Raw genomic sequence first — 19,678 nt, 5'->3', positions numbered from 1 at the left:
GTAGTCCAACAGATTGGTATTACAAAGAACCAAACATCTGGGAAGGACCTTTACAGATTTATAAATGTTTTCATGTACAACCTGTAGCCACATATGGATCTTGTCCCCTACACATTTTCTACATGATGAAAGAAAGTATGTGAAGCATACATTGATCTTTAGACTTTGAAAGATCTTTTAGGATTCAAATAAATTATGAAAAGAAGTCTTCTTTAGAACCTTCTTAACTGAATGAAAGAACATATTTGATGTGCAATGGAAGGTTAATGATGATCATTACATTTAGACGGACATGTGGAATTATACAAACGTCTTTGTTCCGCAGTCACGTGATCACACGCGTCTCTTTTCTTTGGGATTTGTCTTTCAAAGGAGCCGATAAATGAAGCATCAGGTGAGACTCTAGTCTTGTTGTGGTTAACCTGTGTGATGGACGTCGAACCTGCGGCCACCTTAAGGGGAAACGCGGTGCGTGTTTTGTGTTTGTGTGAAGGAGAGAGAGAGAGAGAGAGAGAGAGTTGTCTGGACTTACGCAGACGTGCCCACTGCTCCCTCCTCCCTCTCTCTCTCTCTCTCTCTCTCTCTCTCTCTCTTTCTGTCTGTCTGTCTCTCTTTCTCTCCGCTGTCACACACTCAGGAGCAGTTCTTTGACGCACCACACGGAGTTGGATTATAACGTTGCGCGCTGGTCTCTTGCGTGGCCCTTTTTTCTGCATACACACCCTCGCCATAAACCGGCAACTGATCGATGATTTGGACTCATCATCTCTGCGCCGCTGCTGAGTTTTCTGCTGTTCCCTCTCTCCGGACGCGTGTTGTGAATTAATAACTGACAACCTCACCTGAGTTGGCGTCTGTGTGCGTATGGACTGAAGTGTGTGTGAGTCTGTGTATCATTTTCCTCGAGTCAGAGCAACGATCGAGGTTTTTCACCGGCTCTGTCCCTCACGCTCACGTATGAGCTTCTGAAACAAATGTGGGTAACGCATGCCGGGGACATGTGGAAGTTTGCGCCGCTGTAGCGCAGCCAGTGAGCCGGTCCGCTGTCTCGTCAAGCTCCCCTCCGTCTGCGCAGAGGGACAAGACAACTACACAGCTTTCAGCAAACCTTCCCAGAAGACCCAAATGTAAATTAATCTTGATTACTACAAGAAACGAGACGGAGAACCCGAAAGGGAGATCTTGCGTCAATTTACCTGCTGTTTTTCGAAGTCTTTCTTGGATTTCGAGGCTTTAATTGTTTTCAGCACCTTAGTATTTCCTCACTATTTCGTGGGTCTTACGTTGGCCCCCACTTGCCGCAGTGATGGTGGCATTTCTGTGCCCCGTTGGCCCTGGTCGCTCCACTGCAAATGCGCTCCGGCTTCTGGTCTCTCTGCTGTTACTGGTCCTTTCGAGCGGAGTATACGGCCAGCCCTGTCCGACCCAGTGCTCCTGTACCGGAACTACAGTGGACTGTCACGGCCAAGGGCTCCGCAGCGTGCCCAGGAACATTCCCCGCAACACCGAAAGACTGTAAGTATCGGCAAGGGAGAAGGATTTAAGAGCGCAGCTTCGCTTTACGCTGCGCACAAAATCTGATCACCAACAACGATTCAAAAGCTGAAGTTCTTTATTTTATTTAGAAAAGGGAGCCTCTTTAATTAAGAGCACGTCTAATTAACTCAGACATTCCAGTAACATTTGGTAAATTCTGCCCATTTCGGTCGACGGCTACGGAAACACTCGTCCGTGTTTATTGCAGATCACGGAGCCGAAGTTGTGGCGCTGCTGCGGTTGTGTTGGTGGTTTCGCACTGTTGCATTAGAACAGCCTCCGTGGACCACATTGGTTTGTCTGGAGACCAGCGAGTTAATCAAAAACGGATTTAGACAAGTGGGTTTTGAGTTAAACAGGCAGTTTTTTGTATCCGGGGACCCTCGAGTAAAATTGTTGATCAAAGTCGACTCTGAATTTGTCTGGCTCAAATCTCAACAGTCTCAAGTTTCAGCCCAACAGACCTGTTCAACTGTCACTGTTTTTTTTTGTTTTTTTACTTTTTCATCAAATACACGCTGTCGGCTTGACCAATTTCTCTGTCCAGGGACCTGAACGCAAACAACCTCACTAAAATCACCAAGGCGGACTTCGCAGGACTGAGGCATCTGCGAGTGCTGTAAGTGCAATTATTCCTTTTCTTCCTTGCTCTTCAGCTCTCATGCGCAACTCCGACAAGCAGTAAATTCCAACAATTTACACTCGCCACCTACACGTACGCGCGCGCGCGCGCGCACACACACACACACACACACACACACACACACACACACACACACACACACAGATTTAACAGTTTCTTATCGTCTCCAGAGTGCACGCTCATTCTGCCGCATGCAGCACTGTGTCTGTGGGAAGTCTCTTTATTGTGCATCTAAACAGCCCAGCAGTGACACCTGTTTAGGTCGCCGTGTTAATCTGCTGGTGGAAGTGTCAGGGTGGGTTTATTTTAAACAACGGGCAACAGGGGAAGAGATAGCGGTCATTATGTGTAGCCGCGGAGGGGGGTAGCTGGAGGGGAGAAAGGAAAGGAAGAGTCATGCAAGAACAAGTTCCTTTAGGATGAATTCAGGTTAAGAGAGGGACACGGGTTGTGTGTGTGTGTGTGTGTGTGTGCGTGTGTGTGTGTGTGTGTCGGGGGTGGGGGTGGGGGTCGTGCGTGGGTGCGTGCGTGCGTTCGCGCGCGTGTTATTCACTTCCTAAAGGTGAATGCAGGGAATACGCATTGTTGGAATTCCTCCAGAGATTATGTTCCTTAATTGTGTGTGCATGTGTTTGTTCTCCATTCATGCTCTATTCTGTGTGTTTTCAGTTGCAAATTATTTGGAATTGTAGGGTTTTAAAAAAAAAAAAAAATTGGCCTTATTATTACAGCCAAATTTGGAACTAAACGAGGAAAAGTTAGCGTGGTTTGCTGTCGTGTACCGAAAGTTTAAGAAGTGAAAGCATTTCCTAAAGTGTTTTCCTCTGAGAATTTTACATTGACGCACTCATGAACCACAGCGGCCTTCTTTCTTTAGAGTTTATCTCAATATTTGAAAACTGGTATGGAGCCTGCTGCTTTCTCACATGTGGTAAAACTTATTTTTGTGAATGTTTCCTCTTTTCGGCCTCATACAAATGCATAGTGCTGCAGTGTGCCGTCTGGGTGGCATCTGCTGGTGTAAGTGAACGGGCGACCTCAGTGATAGAGGGTTGTAGTGATAGGAGAGTAAACTGGATGATGGATGCGTTGCTGTGGCTGATGGGTCACTTTTACAGTCAATTCTGGGTTTGAGTGAGCTCTGCAATGTCTCCGCACCTCTCTTGTGTGCATCAGTCTATCATTTCACTTCCTCACTTTCCTGTCTTCTCCTTGTTTTTCACCCTCATTTCAACCTAACGCATTTTCTTACTCAACTCTTTCTTATCTTTGCCTCCATTTTGATCCTTTTTTTTAGAATCTCGCTGTCTTTTCACAAATGGTTCTGTCAGCTCTGCTGCTTTATCACTCTTTTCCTGCCATCTCTGCCCCTTTTCCCTCTGTCTAGTTTCATCTTGTCTCATTTTCTCCTGGTGTGTCTCCTTCAGGCAGCTTATGGAGAATAAAATCACCACCATCGAGAGGGGAGCGTTCCAGGACTTGAAGGAACTGGAAAGACTGTGAGTACATTTTTTGTCATCGAATCAGGTCCATTTTCATTGATTAGATTAAGATTAAGACAGAAATGAGGGAAAAGATGTGGCAGTTACAGTAGATGCTGGGACAACCCAGCCCTAAACAACCATCTACCAAGTTGTGCATTAGCTGAGCTGAACAGCCAGTCAATTATCTCTTACTGCCTGATGCAGATTTATTATATTGAACTGGGGAAAAAGCAGACTTTCTATAGCTTAAGAAACCAATTAGGAAATTGTTTAGTGTGTCTGTGAGGTCTGTATGTGGAGCTCTGAGGAAATGCAGACAATAAACAAATAAATGAAGCAAATTGGTGATGCTTTTCTTCATTAAAAGTATTGTTCATGTTGTCTGCTGAGCGCAACAAAATGCTCCACAAAAATGCTACATGCTGTCAAAGAGAGGTTTTATTAGGATAAAACCTGGCCATTTTGAAATCAAGCCAACACATATCACGTGGACTCAATGGACCAAAAACAGCTTCCCCTTTTTTTTTTGCTCAATCTGGAAGTGCTCATAAACAACCAAATCAATAACCCTCTACAGCAGCCAGTCCCAGTGCACGATGGAGCATTTGAGACCCGGTCAGAGGGAATATCCGAAGGTTGTTATGGCGCTGGTTTGGAATCACTGGTATTCCCCATCTCACCCTCGGGCATCTGGAGTATAATTAAGTCTCAGTGGCGTAAGAGAGAACAAGACAGAAGGGGAACGTAAAGCCCTGACTCCAGATTGGCTCATTGTCTCCACTCGTCCTAACGCAGGAACCCTCCATATGTTGTGTGCGTGATACGTGGCCTGACTGACACCCGATTCCACGGTGGGAGTCAGCAAACAGTGTTAGTCTGCCAAGGCTCAGACAAAAACTTGACATTTTGCACAAACACAGGTACATATGTATGTACATAAATGTTTCTGGCAGAACAAAGTTGTTCTGAGGATCAGTCTGATTTCTTGAATCATTATGTGAATAAATAAGGGAATACTTGAACAAAGGTGTAGAAAATGAACTTCATATAGTTGAACTTTTGAAAAAAATCTGATCACCCAATTGGAAATTGGAAATTCTGCCACTCACACGTGTAAAACAGAACCTTTCCGACTTTAGCAGCAAACACCTTTGACTGTAATTTCTAACCTGTGTTGTCTGTTGTACCGGCAAGAGTTACAACGTTAACACTGCAAATCCAGCATCTCACAAACACAAAGATGGAGTCAGTCATCAATGCCCCCCTGCAGCTGCTGGACAAAGGCACATCTCTACAGTCTGGAGTCTGGGGGCTCATTTCAAAGACCTCCATGCACTGGGGGGGGGAGATGGGGCCTGCTGGGCACAGCTACCCAGAGAAGAAGGCCCTAAGTTGGGCTGACAGATCCACAGTGAATACCCCCCACAGGGGTGCAAAATGGTTCCCCTTCTCGGGACTGTTTTTTTTTTTTTTTGCGACGGGCCCTGCGGGGATGGGCAGGGTGGGGTCAGGTGTGGGGCAGTAGTTGACGGGTAGGGGCACGTGGAGGAGGGGTAAATGAATGTGTGAATTAGGTGTTGCAGATCTAGGCATGTCACAACAGACGTGCATGTGCACAGACACACTCATGCAGTTACTTTATCTTCTGCAAGGTTGCTCCGTCAGTACCGGTTTTATCTCGATGCCCTCCATCCATTCACACCCACAAACATTCTCTCTACCCTCTCCTCATTCTATTGTGCTGAGCATATAGGAATGTCATGCATCTGTCACTCTTCTTTGTAGATGAAGAACAGGACAGAGATGAGTTGCTGATCCTGTAATCTGATTGGTTTAGAGCCAATTCAAAGCCTGTAGGGTTGAAGGTGATAACACCTCCAGATATGCAGTGAGTAATAAAGAGCTAATTAAAGGCGCTGAGACAATGAGTCCGAGTAGCAGTGAGATAAAACCTCAGATAATTAGCCTGTAATCGAGTGATCACATAGCCATTGATGATTTCAAGAGAGCAGATTGGTTGGGATGGCAGATCCACGTCCATCAATAGTCAAGCCAACTTAATGATTCAATCTGTAACCATGTGAATCTGCAGAGACTTTGCCAAAGATAATGGTTAAGATGATCCCATCGAGGGGGGTTATGAATTTCAAAGGACAACAAAGGATTAACGCTAACAGAATAGCGTTTCACTGATAATGTTGTTCTCGCTGATTATTTCAGGGCAAAGTTTCAGCTGCGTTTTTTGCTTTCCATTTTTATTGAGCAGCAGAGCTTGAAATTGTCTTTTGCCGCAAAGATGAAAAAACAAAAGGCTAGATTTATACACATTTTCCACTCGTGCCCAGAATTTGTGATAGATTTTCTTGCCAATGTTGGATGCTCCTGTTGGTAAACAGGGGTTGGAAGTAAAAATACTCAAAGCAGAGATTATTTTGGTATTTCATAAAGGCTGAATCTATTCAGGACAGTATTATTATCACAAAATGACCAAATCTTGAACTCTTATTAACTACATAAACTACATAATTAAGGAGGAGAAGGCCCCATCTCTTCGTTACCCCCTGCACCAGTGTTGCCAGCTGGGAGTGTTGAGGTATTCCAGTTTCTTTAAATGAAGCTGTTCTGTCTCAGGAGCATCTGCTGCAATTACATATTACCTTAACCTGTGCCTATTTTCAATGCACTAGTTGATACGTTAGGGCATTATTCTGCAGTTGCACATTGTTGGTCATTCACATTGACTTTAAAAGTTAAAAGAAACCTTAGACAGTTTCAATTCATCTTGAAAAACTTTCTATGCAAGTAGACAAGCCAATGGTGCTAAGGTACTATGATTCAACTATCAGAAGAACGAATAAGGGTTTTGCAACTAAAATCAGATTGAAATGTTTCATATATATAAGATGATCTGAGCCAATACAGACATGAATTGTGCTGAGCAGAAGTTTGATGTTTTAGTATATCTGTGGTGTGTGTGTGTGTGTGTGTGTGTATTTGTGTGTGTGTGGTTTCGCAGCTATTCTCCAGCATCTGTTTACGACTGCAGGGATTATCACTACGCTACAGTGTGACTCACAGAGTCAACCGTAGTGACTCTCACACATCAGACTTTTCATCTTACATTCACTTCCAGCTAGATTTGAATCAAATATGACTGTGGAAGATATCAAGCATGTCCATGTGAAGGGACACACACACATCTACAAATGGTGAAATGATTGGAGTCGAAAGCAATCGGTGTCTCTGAATGCTCTAACTTAAGATGAAGTTCTAAAATCACTATTGGAGTGAGGCAGCATGCAACACTACAGTTCCAAGAAGAGCTCATTCAAGCACTGCATATAGTAAAAATTCAACAATAGTCCACATAATCAACACACAAATAAAGGAAACCTTTACACATAAAGGTGCTCAATGGTCACCCTCAGTGTTTATACAGTATGATAATAATTTTTAACCCTATCAAATCAACAGATTTGATTGTAGAGTATAGGCCAACTCCACAGCATTAGACCTGCACACAGATATGGAGAATTGGAGCCGAACAATGCTCTCTGTGTTTGTGCCAGTTCTGGGCAACAAAAACAACCCATATGACGGAGCTCATTCATAAAATCCATCAATACTCCACCACTCTCATGCAAAATGTTATACTGACCTAAAGTGGGAAACCTAAAGTTTTAACAGAAGAATAGAAACACTCACACACTGTTCATTAAAAGTCAAGAGGTCAGATGATGTTCTCAGGTCTTCACATCATTCTGTGGCTGTCTTGTTCTGACAGCACCACATCTATTTTGAGAAGGTAAGCTCATGCTCCCACTCCTCCTTTGCCAATTCCAGCACTGGTCCAAGCACTCGCCCAGGAGAGAGCTAACCCACTCATGGTGCTCAGGACCTGCAAGGAGGAGAAGGCCACAGTAAAGGACCACGTGGGGCTCTTAGCCACCAGAGCCAGGCGTTAACGGAAGAGGAGTGAATAATTTAGAAACATCATTTCTGGAGGGTTGTTAAATATTTAAGTAGCCTCCGATGTAACCGTGGAGAGAGTGTACGTGTAGGTGCACGTTCATATTATTTGTGTGCTTGTTGGGACGTGGTGGGGATGACGTTATTTGAGAAAGGTCCACAGAAGCTCAACATGACGTAAAAGAGGTGAAAATCCTTCATAGACCTTTTGAACAGTTTAAATAAAAACAGTTTTTTGTTATTTCTTGGACGAATACGGCTGTTTATGGGTCTCACTTTTTTAGTGGAAATCACTTTCTCTTCTCTTGTGTGTGTGTGTGTGTGTGTGTGTGTGTGTGTTAGGGTTAAATGGTAAATTGCTCACTGTGCTTACTGTGTAACTCAGTTGCCTCTCTCTCTGAACAATCATATACACACATATGAACACACACACGCACACGCACGCACACACACACACACACACACACACACACACACACACACACACACACACACACACACACACACAAACCAGAACCACACAAACCTCTTCACTCCACTCAACTAGGGTTAAATGATTGCACCCACATTATTAAACTCACCCGAGTTTTCTCTGCTCTGTGTGATTCCTGCATGTGCGCCCATGCCCTCGTGTGTGTGTTTGTGCGTGTGCGTGTGTGTGTGTGTGTGATGACTGGTTGTTGTGAGATCTTTCCCTATGAGAGCCTTGTTTACTCAGTGGGGTCCTTTTCACACATTCGGTAGTCCAGCCTGACTGCCTGTTTGTTTTTCCCACATCACCTCCTCTTCTGTGCCTTTGTGGTAAAACCCCCCAACCACCACCACCACCTTCATCCCTTCATCTGAACCCCCATCTTGTCTTTCCCCGGCCTTCTTTTCATCCTTCTTGGTTTTATGTTTTGCAAGCAGCCATGTTGCACCCCTTAAAAGTGGGTAACCTAGACGGCCTGTTTGTGAATGAAAATAAGCGTTTCCATTAGGCTGCATCAACACTGATCTCAAATCTCCATAATTTCCAAATAAACCTTTTTAACGCCCCTCAATATCATCTGATTCTCACTAACACAGATGGGAAAGCAGGAAAACAATTCGCAAAGCGATCATGGTTGTTGAGCTTGTTTATTTGTAATATTCTTTACTTCTGTCTTTCCATTGTTTAAACATCCCTGTCAGTTAGAGTTGATCCCCAGAAATAAACTTTACAGTTTAAAGAATGATGTAGGCACCTGTTTTTGTCATTTTTTCATATTTATTCTCTTTTTCCAGGCGCCTGAATCGGAATAATCTGGCTGTCTTCCCTGAGCTACTTTTCCTGGGAACGACAAAACTCTCGAGGCTGTAAGTCCAGTTTAGTTTCTAACTGTCTCTTAATATCACTGCAGTTTTTTAAATAATACACTTTGTTTCCTATATAATGTGTTTGAAGGCGGAGTAGTTCTATAGTTGCATTTGCATCCAGCTTGTTCTGGACTTGCTGGAGCATTTAAAATACATATGTAATATTCTGAAGCTAATAATATTCTAAAAGTCTGGTTCCTCAGTTGTGGACCCAAAGTGTTTCACTCAGATGAAGGACGAGGAAACCAAATTTTACATGGTTCTCCCCACAGAAGCCAGTTCAGGAGTTAATTCAGATTAGCACTCCAACAGCTGCTGCCCACTCAGAGCAATGTGTTTGTGTGCGCGTGTGTGTGTGTGTGTGTGTGCGCGCGCTCGCCTGTGTGTATTATTGGTTGTAAATGAGGTTCTGGGCAAAATATATCAGAGAAAGTGTATTCAGTGAAAGAAAGCAAGAGAGTTTAGATCGTTGGTTCAAAGGCACAAAAATAGCTTGTCACAAAACGGGAATTCTTCTTTATTTAGTCTTTTTTTTACTGTGAAACAGAGCTGCTGTTTGTTGTTGTTGAGCACCTTCCACACTTCACTGATTGTCAGAGCTGTAAACCCAGCAGTGGATTCCCAGTTCTCCAGGGCTGGGCTGCAGAAAACTGTGGGAACTGACTTCCCGTCATGGTCATTCGTGGTTACAGGGAATTATGGCTCTGTGTATTTATGTGTAGGGCAGAATATATTTATCTGAAACAATATTGAAATGCTGAGATGATTCAGAGAGTGTGTGAAAGTTGTTTATGTTCTGCGGCTGCCACGGTGGTTGGCTAGGCTTAACCTGTCATGTCTGAGGATGTGTGTCAGCATATGCGTTTGTGTTGTTACATGTGTGTGTGTGTGTGTGTTTGTGTGTGTTTGTCTGTGTCTGTGCCTGTGCCTGTGTCTGTGCTGCACATATTTGTACAGAAAAGTCTGTCGAGTTCTCACTTTTCAACAGATGTTCAAAGAGCTGTATGGGTTAAGACTTGGTTTTCAGGGCTAGAAGCTAAAACAATATGTTGATGAGGGTCCAGACATCATATCTGGGTCTGTGCGATCGTGTGTGTGTGTGTGTGTGTGTGTGTGTGTGTGTGTGAGAGAGAGAGAGAGAGAGAGTTTGAGAGAGTTACTGAAGAGAGTTAAGTGTTGGCAAACTGCTCAGCGTGTGGGCTGAGGTAAAAATATAACTGATATACTGCTCTCTGCTCAACTGTCATTGACAAGTGGCCCCTTTCCCTCTCTCTCTCTCTCTCTGTCTATCTCTCCCTCTTTCTCTCCCCTTCTCACCCCTCTCTCTCACCCACCTCTCCTCCCTCTCTCTAACCCAGAATAATTTCAGATCAAAAATTGTGAGAATCATTGTTGAAAATTGCTGAAAACTTTATAATTTTGTAACGATCGTGAAAGTCTTTAGGGATAAATGACGATCAAAGAGGAGACTCAATACTTAAGGCTGTTTCCTCTTCAATTAGCTTTAAAGTGGAAACTTGTTAAGTTTTATATATAAATCAGAGAGTCTGCACAAACTGGACTTTGGTTCTTGCAACAGCACTGCTATAAATGAGCCTCCCCAACCCTGTTATTATGAAAATGATGTTTTCACGTTTTTCAGCAAGGAAAATATATGTATTATACCCTGTGGTTTTGAGCTTAGAGTGCTAAATTAAACTGGGCTGAGATCAAGTGTGAGATGTATCAAGTATTATAGAGGAACAAAGACAGACATTAGCGCTATTATTGCCATCATTATTATTTTTAAAAATATCATTTGGACTTCTGATCTTGCTGGCGAAAGAATGAATAAATCGCTCGATTGAGTTTTCTTAGCAACAGATTTTGGTGTGTGTGTGTGTGTGTGTGTGTGAGTGAGAGAGAGTGAGGGTATGTGTGTGTGTGTAAGCCTTTTTTGTCTTTTATTGTTGTTGAACAAAATCGTATGGTATTTCCTGTTACTTCCATCTCTCTCTTTCTCACTCTCTCTCTTTCTCACTGTCTCTCTGTTTCTCTCTGCCTCTTTGTCTGTCTGTCTGTCTGTCTGTCTGCCTGCCGGCCTGCCTGCCTGCCTGCCTGCCTGCCTGCCTGCCTGCCTGCCTGCTGGACACTGAGCAGATGAATATGATGGCGTGATGAAGGGGGTGTTGGGAGGAGGGGAGGATGGGTCAGTGCTTCCACGGCTGAAATGTCTGCTTGGGTTCATGGCTTCAGTCATAGATTGACAGGACAGTTCTTGATTATAGGTTTGGCTCAAATGTTCCTCAGTAATTTTCCATGTCAGCTGATCATGTTCCCTGATATCTTTGCCTGCCTGGAACTTCTATTGAATCCTTCATTTAAGAAGAATAAAGTAAATAACTGGTAAGAGTAAAACAATACAACATTAATGTGAGACATTATTCTTTAATTATGCCTCTCTAACTTCTTTGACATAATTCAGCCTCCCATCTCGATACAATTCAACAATTCTACCCAGCAGGCCATCAGCAGAGGGTCCCCCTACATGAGCCTGGTCCTGCTCAAGGTTTCATCCTGTTTAAGGGGAGTTTTTCCTTGCCACTGTTGCTTGTTGGGGGTCAGGTCCTGGGGTTCTTTAAAGCGCCTAGAAACAATTTTGATTGTAACAGACGCTATATAAATAAAGACTGATTGATTCATTTACTCAAAACAACATGAGGATGCCGTGTGATGTTGTTCAGTGGTGCAAAGGATGGATGTCCTGCACTCCAGTAGGTTTTATGTTAACTTAAAGCAGTTCAAAAACAACATTTACAAATGTTCAAGACTGAGAAGACGTGAAGCATAACTGTCATAACAAACAGCTGCTCTATAGCAGGCACAAATGCTCCGGTTTAATAAAGGACTCTTATCAGTGAGACTCAATTATGAGTGCAACAACTATCTTTAGCATTTAGGTACTTTGTAGTTTTGTCTGTTTCTTCCTGGTGGTAAAAAGCAGCCACGTCCCCTCTGGCCCCAGACAATTCACCCTCCTCCAAACCTTCACCTATACACCAGTGGACAAAGGCACGGTTGGCACACAGTACGTCAGGTCAAACTTGTGGTCCAGATGAGCACTTTCAGTTCAAGTGCCCAGGAGAAACTTTAGGCGTCTCCCATATGTAGGAAATGAGCCATTATCTCTGAGAATAACATGCGTTCATTGCACGTTCAGTTGGATTCATCCAACAAGTCCAATGATCTATTTGTAGGGAACATCAGCTCATAACCTGTTGATGCCGTCAATTGTTTTCATCTATTTGTGTAATATATATTTTCATTGTACATATGGTTCACTCTGACGACAACACCTCGACCAACAACACATATAGGAGAACAGACTGAAAACCACAGTGACCTTTGTTTCACCATTTAATGTTTAACCCTTTGATGCCCCTTTAAGAGGTTTCATTAAATATCTTCACACAAAAATATGCTCTTGAAAAATGCAACTTGTAAAATTGTTATACATTTTTATGCTTTATAGGTATTAAATCAACATCGGACCTAATCAGAGATAATCAATTAACATATTTTAACCGCTATATTGCCGTTTTGATGCATTTATTATTGCATCAACATGGCAGAGTCTCTATACACTTAATACAAAGTGGGTTATGTGAGGGATTAGCAGCAACATTTGTTTACATGCGTTAGTATTTTTTGCTCAGTCTCAGATTTGCACATAAATGCGCTCATCAAAATTAAAAGGTAGAATTGACTTTCTAGCAACATTGGTCAGCTGTAATGTGGGTTTTCACTACTGTAAAACCAAAACTCACCTATTGCTCTGGTAATATTCCCAGTTACTGATTATAAAACCATTTTGGTCCAGCTTCTGGCCAGTAGGAGTCCAGAGTGAGCTTGTATCAATGCTCTTTCACTTGGGACATCCTTCTCCAAGCAGGTTGTCATTATACTTATCATTAATTTAATGTAGTTAGTGACAAGTTTTGTGATCTTGTTGGTGAAACCTAAATTAAATTAAAAACTAAATTCAAACTGTCAATCGGCTCAAAATCTTGTAACATGTGGGTCCTGGGGCAGTCCTGTGCCTAGAGGTTTCAACTGGAGTGTCATGGAATTTCCAGTAGTCCTTCTTGGACCTCCTGTAAGTTCTCCTCTGGTCAGAATTGGTGAAGCCGGTGGGAAATGGGCCAGACCTACAGTAAGAGGGTGCCCCAGCCCACCGGTGGTTCCAAATACAAGGTTGTGCTCCATGGATCGTGTTCCATGATCATATGGAGGGCCTCCACTGTGCCAGGCAACAGATGAGAAGCTCTCCTGTGCCGTGTGATGGTGCACGGTGACTCTAACCTTCATGTGCTGGGATAAGTCCTGTGTTCCATATTTATTTATTTTGATTGTGCAGGATTCCCGTGTATTTGTGTTTTTACACGTCTTGTGTTTTTACACATCTTATAATGCAAAAATGTTGCAGTGCTTTCAAAACTAAAGAATAGAAAATAGAGAATATGAATGCTACAAAGTAGCATGAAATACTTGGTCTTCACAGGCTGCCATAAACAAAGTCAGACATCATTTTCTGCTGGGAGTGGACTTGTTAGCCAGTGAAGGGAAAAAAACTCATTTGCTCACTGATCATTGGGGTTTCAGCCTGGAATCCCCAATCCATGGAGGTTGGGGCGCAGATGGCTCCACAGTCCTCTCTCCAACAAGCTGCCATGAGTAATTAGGTCACCTCCACTACCTGAGTCCTTTACAGCACTCTGACGCGTTTTGCAGGTTACAGTTGACTTGAAAAACTGTTGTTACCAGATTTAAAATTTCAAGTTGGTCCTTTTATGTGTTTTGTGTCTGAAAAACATTTTTCAAATGCTTTCATGTTAGTTTTTTGTATTAGTTTTTTTTATTAGATTTCTGAAATGTAAGAAGCATCGACATCTCAAATTTTCCTCAAGCTTTGTTGACCTTCTGATGAACTCACATGATTCATATGTTCATGTATCGATACAGACTCATCCCTAATGTGCACACACTCATTCATGCTTAATTTAATATGGGGTTTGAATTAATGAGTTCAGGCAGCATTTGTGTGTGTATATGTGTGTATTCATGTGTGTGTAATAGTCTCTAATCCTCTGCTAAACGGTGCCCTGATGGGGCTTTACCAGGCAGCATTGTTGCTTAGCAGCCTTGAAGGTTGTGGCTTTGTTTTCAGTTGGAGCTTAGCTGAGATCCACACACATTCTCACACACACTCACACACCTCAGCCGAGGCGACAGCCTCAGCACAATGCGTCACAAGAGTGGTGAAGATGTGGGATTTCCCAGTGTGTTGACAACGAACACAGAGGGAGGTGAAAGAAAGAGGAAGAGAGAGGGTCAGAGGTAGACACAATGAATTTTTCTAAGAGTAAATAAAGCTTTTAATTAAGACGGAGGGCGTTAGACATTTTTAGTTGCCACAGCAACGATGACTTCTGAGTGCCAGAGAGGTCAGAGGTAAAGAATGTTCCAGTCAGGTGATCTACATCTTGCCTCTTATTAGGAGAAATTGTGACAGATTAAACTTGTAACAGCTGTTTTGTGCTGGCTGTTTTCTTTAAAATTCTTTATGAACCACACGCTGTTGGGATAACGAACTGCATCAATGTTGCCACAGACAACATTTTCATTGTCAGGCAGCCAGTAGTTCACCCTTGTCATCTTTAAGTGAGCATTTGAAGAGAACAAAGAGTGATTAGAGCTTGTTTTTAATGGAAAACACTTATTTTAGTCTGAACTCTTGTAACTGTAAATCATTATATTAATAAAGTAATAATAATAATAATAATTAAGTTAAATAATAACACTTCTTATCAGTGCAGTTCAGTTTGGTACAGGCTGGAGCTGAACCATGTTCTCCTTTAGGAATCGTTGCTTCAGCATCATCAGTAGCATGACAGCACAGTTTAGTCTCACAGAAGAAGAATGGAAGGTCTTCCAGGCACTGCTACTGCTGTAAATATAGAACACATCCTCTCTCACGTTCTTTCAACTGTAATCTGCACAGTACAAAGAAGGTACAGAATGTGGATTTTCAACAGAACACTTCAAGAAAATGGACATTGATTATATTTAGACAGTGAAATTGTGGGTAAATGTTCTAAAATAATCTGGAATGTGCCACTCAATGGAAAACCAGCTTTGTAACACATACAATATAAAATGTCAATTGTAAACTTGTAATATGTGTTTTAAGTGTTTGAAATGATTGTTTTTTCCATCGGCCAATTCAAAATGGTATGCTTCTTTTCATGTGAACACGGAACCAGGAGAAAATATGTGTCTACTTTTTGTTATTCAAACATTCCAACTTTGGTTAAATTTGACGTGCAGCCTTGGATGAAACATTGTTGAAGCAATAACTTTGTTTACATGGGATATGCAAATATCTGCCATAAAGAGAGTCAGGAAATGAAGTTAAGCCTTTTCAGCTTGAGGCATTGTGGACAGGCCTCTCGGGCCATCTCTGTCTCTCCTCGACTTTTCTGCCCTTTAAGTTTCTTCTTATCCAACAAATATACACACAAGCACAAACATGCTGCTTTACCATTCAGTAATATTTCCTGCCCCCCTCCCGCTTCTTTGAATACAAGGGAGCAAAAATCTCACACAAACACCACAGGAGAAACGGCTCTTTTCAGATTTCTTTTTTCAGCCTTTCACAAAGACATTTTGTATCAGAAAGGTTTTCCTGAGGACTCTTGCATCACACCTACCACATCCAGCCAAAATGGGGCAATATTGCTTTTATCCTGTCTGTTGTGATTGAGTTGGTTGTTTGCGGATCTTTCTTTGCTTTCTGTACACCCGTCATGATTCAACTCCACTCTGAACCAACAGGTAGAACAATGTGTGATGGTGTTGGGTGTCAGTGGCTCATTGGCCCTCAGATGCGTCACATGACTCCATCTGGACCCCCTCAGGGCCACTAATTCCTAAGGAGTGATTTAGCTGCTCAGAATGTTTGAACTAATTCTTTTGTGATCTGCAGAGCACGTTTGGAATCAGAAGACACACTACAAAGAATGTATAAAAGTGCTTTAATGTAACTTCTAATGAGGATTTTTGGTGGAATTAAAGCTCATCAACAAGAAAGGGAAAGAATAAGCAGACATAAACCAACACCCCCAGTAGGTTAATTCTTCTCATCTATCACAAGATGTATACAGTCACACATTCATAAAGCCTTGGCGTAGTGGTAATACACAGTGACGCAATCTAATATCCACACAGATTCATGTGTCACTTGTTTGTCTGTAATTTTCCCCAAATGTGGCCCAATGAATCACCTGTCGCCCAGGGAGACCGGGCACCAGAGGTCAGAGATCAAAGGTGAAAGGTCAGGGATCACTGTCAACCCATGAGATGTGAAGGATAATGGACATGCCAGCAGCGACGGCACTGCTCCTCAGTGTGCAGCACAAGTGCAAGTCATGTCTGGGGAAATGAGACAGAGAAAGGAGGGCTGTCTGCATACAGAATGAATGAAGGGTATTTGGAAGAAAGATTAGAGATGTGTTTACCTTTGTAAATGGTGTGGAAAAAAAGCTGGGAGGAATTTAGTGCAGTGAAGACAGAAGTGTGTTCTGCTGTCAGCCCGCAAGACAAAGAAAAGCAAAGCAGGGGTAACGAAAATAATAGTGATGGACAGAGAATGTAAAGATTGAGGGGATCGCTAGAAGGGAAAGTCAGGTGGAAAAGAGAGAAGGTATGTCAGTACTTACTGTAGATGGCAGGTAGCCTGAAGTCTGGAGCCAGCAGGTCTGTCAGAAAGAGGTGTGTGCATGTGTGTGTGTGTGTGTGTGTGTGTGTGTGTGTGTGTGTGTGTGTGTGTGTGTGTGTGTGTGTGTGCGTGTGTGTGCGTGTGTGTGTGTGTGTGTGTGTTGTAAACTGAGTCTAGATTATTTCTGGAGGGTTTTTACATACCTATAACAGGAAGGGCTTGGTAGTTACAGTGTGTGTAGTGTGTGTGTGAGGTCTTTGAATATTTAAAACATTTCCCAACTTTGCTTGTGTCATCTGAGGTGGAGTAACTAAGAAATACCTGACAGTAATTCCACCCAACAATCAGGCTGTATGAGTTAACTTCCTCTAATTCACTGTAACTCTCTGTGTTTATATTAATCATGTGACATTTGTAAAGCGTTTGGGAATCACTAGTCCCTCTTATGGATCCTTAAACCTGATTTATTCCTTTTTCAACCTCATTGTTGACCTACTCTTTCTTTGGTATATCATGGATGGATGGATGGATGGATGGATGGATGGATGGATGGATGGATGGATGGATGGATGGATGGATGGATGGATGGATGGATGGATGGATGGATGGATGGATGGATGGATGGATGGATGGATGGATGGATGGATGGATGGATGGATGGATGGATGGGACTGACACCATCTTCAGTCTTCATCTTGGTGTTACTACCAAGTGGATGTTTTAGGTGCTTCAGTGAGGTCTCCATGTGGACAGAAGGTTTTCCACGAGTGTCATTCCCATCACAAACTGAGACAAAAGCTGGAAAACTGTGAGCGTTCACAGAGACCCACTCGTCAAATGGAAAACAGAGAGGTTTAAGTTTATGTCAGTCAGTCAGCAGACCTAACATGGCCGTCTTTCTCTGCACTGGGTGCCTCCTTCCATTCCCTCTAATCCTCCATCTTGGCTCTGTATCAAGCTGCCTTGTCCAGTTGCACAATATCCCTCCTCCAGGGCAGGCAACTGCATCCCTTCTCTGGTTCCATTAGTGCCACTCCACCGGCATAGCCGGCATTCTCCAGCGGGACCGTCATCTCTGGCCACTCTATTGGCACCCCTGTCACTCTCCAATCACCACAAAGCAAACCTCTCATCCCTCCCTGTCCTCCTCTACTGCTTGCTTGTTCTTTTTTTGCAACCTTGTTTTGTTCCTCTATCCTCTCTTTCTTTTTCCAGCACCTTTTTTCTCCCTAGTCTTTTTTTTCTCTCATACACTTTTTTGTCCGCTCCCCCTCCCTTATCACCCATCTCTCTCCCAAAACACTGGATTTGGAGAGGCTTATGCAAGACCCTCATCTGCAGTAAAACCCAGAGAGGAAACTGGGAGCTTACCAGTGATTCCTCCCAGCGATGTTGCTCACAAGTTCAGAGCCTCTCACATTATTTCACTAAGTGTTGAGTGTGTTTGAACTGACCATGGCGACCCAGACTCATTAAAACGCACTATGTTTACATAATGTGAGAACCTGATCCTGACAGAAAGACACATGAACTACTTTTATTTTCTACTCCACAATTAACTCCCAAAATAAGGAAAATTAATCATAAATCAACTATTTGCTTCTTTGGTTGCAGTGAAATGACATTCAAGCTGCTCTCCACTCCTGTCTGACCTCCATTGGTGTGTAATTCTGTCAGTGGTATGTTGTTTAAGTCGCACCACCGACTCCCCTCATGAATAGTTTTATCACATTTCATGTCATGAAATCAAAGTAAAGAAACTCCATCAACTTGACACACCTGAAGGTGACTGAAGTGTCCGATGTCTCCTCTCTCATGCTGCAGTGACCAGATCATTATTGGAATTCTAAAGGAAAGTCTTAATTTATATTTTGCTATGCTAACATCCTCATATAGACACGAGCGCTGAAACATCAACTTTAAAAAGTATCCCTGGAGGATGAGTTTCACTGGAGGGGAATGTGTTCCAGATGAGGTGATTCATGCTGGTGAGGGCCAGAGAGAAAGTGTGACACTGTTGGTTCATGACTCGGGGCATGTGATAAATCAGCAGGTTGGTAATGACGGGTTAGTGCTCAGCCTGCCTATGTGAGAATGAGTGTGTGTCCCTGCGAGTGTCTAATGAAAGGCTCCAAAACCTGAAGCATCATTATCCAATTGCAAACTTCTCTGTTCTGTTGAGCAACGCAGTCCTCCTCCATGATTGGACCACAGTTCTTATGAACTCTGACCACTCAGGAAGTTTCGTTCACCAGGAAAACACACTCACCCACACACACACATTCACACAAACACACACAGGCAAATACAGAAGATACCAAGATGATTGGGTAATGCAGGATAAATCTATCAGAAAGCGCAATCAGCTAAACTATGCAAAGACAAGTTCAAACTCTGATCATCAGGCTGTGTCAGTCTGTCCTCCTCACACATCATCCATCTGTCTGTTAAGACTAACTCAGACCCACCAGCTTCCTCTGGGTTTCTCTCCTTGCCTCCCATGAAAAAAGGTTGCCTGTAAATGGGTTGAGTTGATGGAGAGGTTTTGTGGTTTAGGACTACTTTCCGGCAAAAAGAACTCTAACCAACTAAAATCAAAATCAGAATGCCGTGTTTTGCTGTTTTTTGTATTGTTCTGCATGCTTCAGAGGGCCTCGCATCCTCTCCTGTCCTCATTGATGTGTTGTCTTTCAAACTGCTAAATCGTAGTTCAAAGGTCACGCCTGTGGTATCATTAAGTGAAAATGGAATTAAAAGCAGGTTTTATAAGGAGACGCGAGTGTTTCACACAACAAATGGAACTCTGATTTTTGATCAGCGAGCACGGGCTTCTTCCTGTCATGGTTTACAGGTCAGCTTTCAATGTCGGCTATGTCCAAACAGGTCATTGGTGGACAAATTTGAGTTCCCAAAGAGGAATTTTAGTTGTTTTTCTCAACATGTTTTTTGCTT

General features: G+C 42.8%; 1 protein-coding gene across 7 annotated transcripts in view; it reads left to right on the top strand.

Moving 5' to 3' along the window:
* Positions 1-633: 633 nt before the first annotated feature.
* Positions 634-19,678, top strand: part of slit2 (slit homolog 2 (Drosophila)) — a 64,441-nt gene continuing 45,396 nt past the window's right edge. For all 7 annotated transcript variants that reach the window (XM_011612601.2, XM_029851090.1, XM_029851093.1 and 4 more), the window contains exons 1-4: positions 634-1,515; positions 2,084-2,155; positions 3,607-3,678; positions 8,899-8,970. In XM_011612601.2, coding sequence (XP_011610903.1) covers positions 1,307-1,515; positions 2,084-2,155; positions 3,607-3,678; positions 8,899-8,970 — 425 coding nt within the window. In that variant the 5' untranslated portion in view covers positions 634-1,306. The remainder of the gene's footprint in view (positions 1,516-2,083; positions 2,156-3,606; positions 3,679-8,898; positions 8,971-19,678) is intronic.

The sequence above is a fragment of the Takifugu rubripes genome, chromosome 17, assembly GCF_901000725.2.
Source record: "Takifugu rubripes chromosome 17, fTakRub1.2, whole genome shotgun sequence".
NCBI lineage: Eukaryota > Metazoa > Chordata > Actinopteri > Tetraodontiformes > Tetraodontidae > Takifugu > Takifugu rubripes.
The sequence above is the reverse complement of the archived record's forward strand: the minus strand, read 5'-3'. Positions and strand labels throughout refer to the sequence as shown.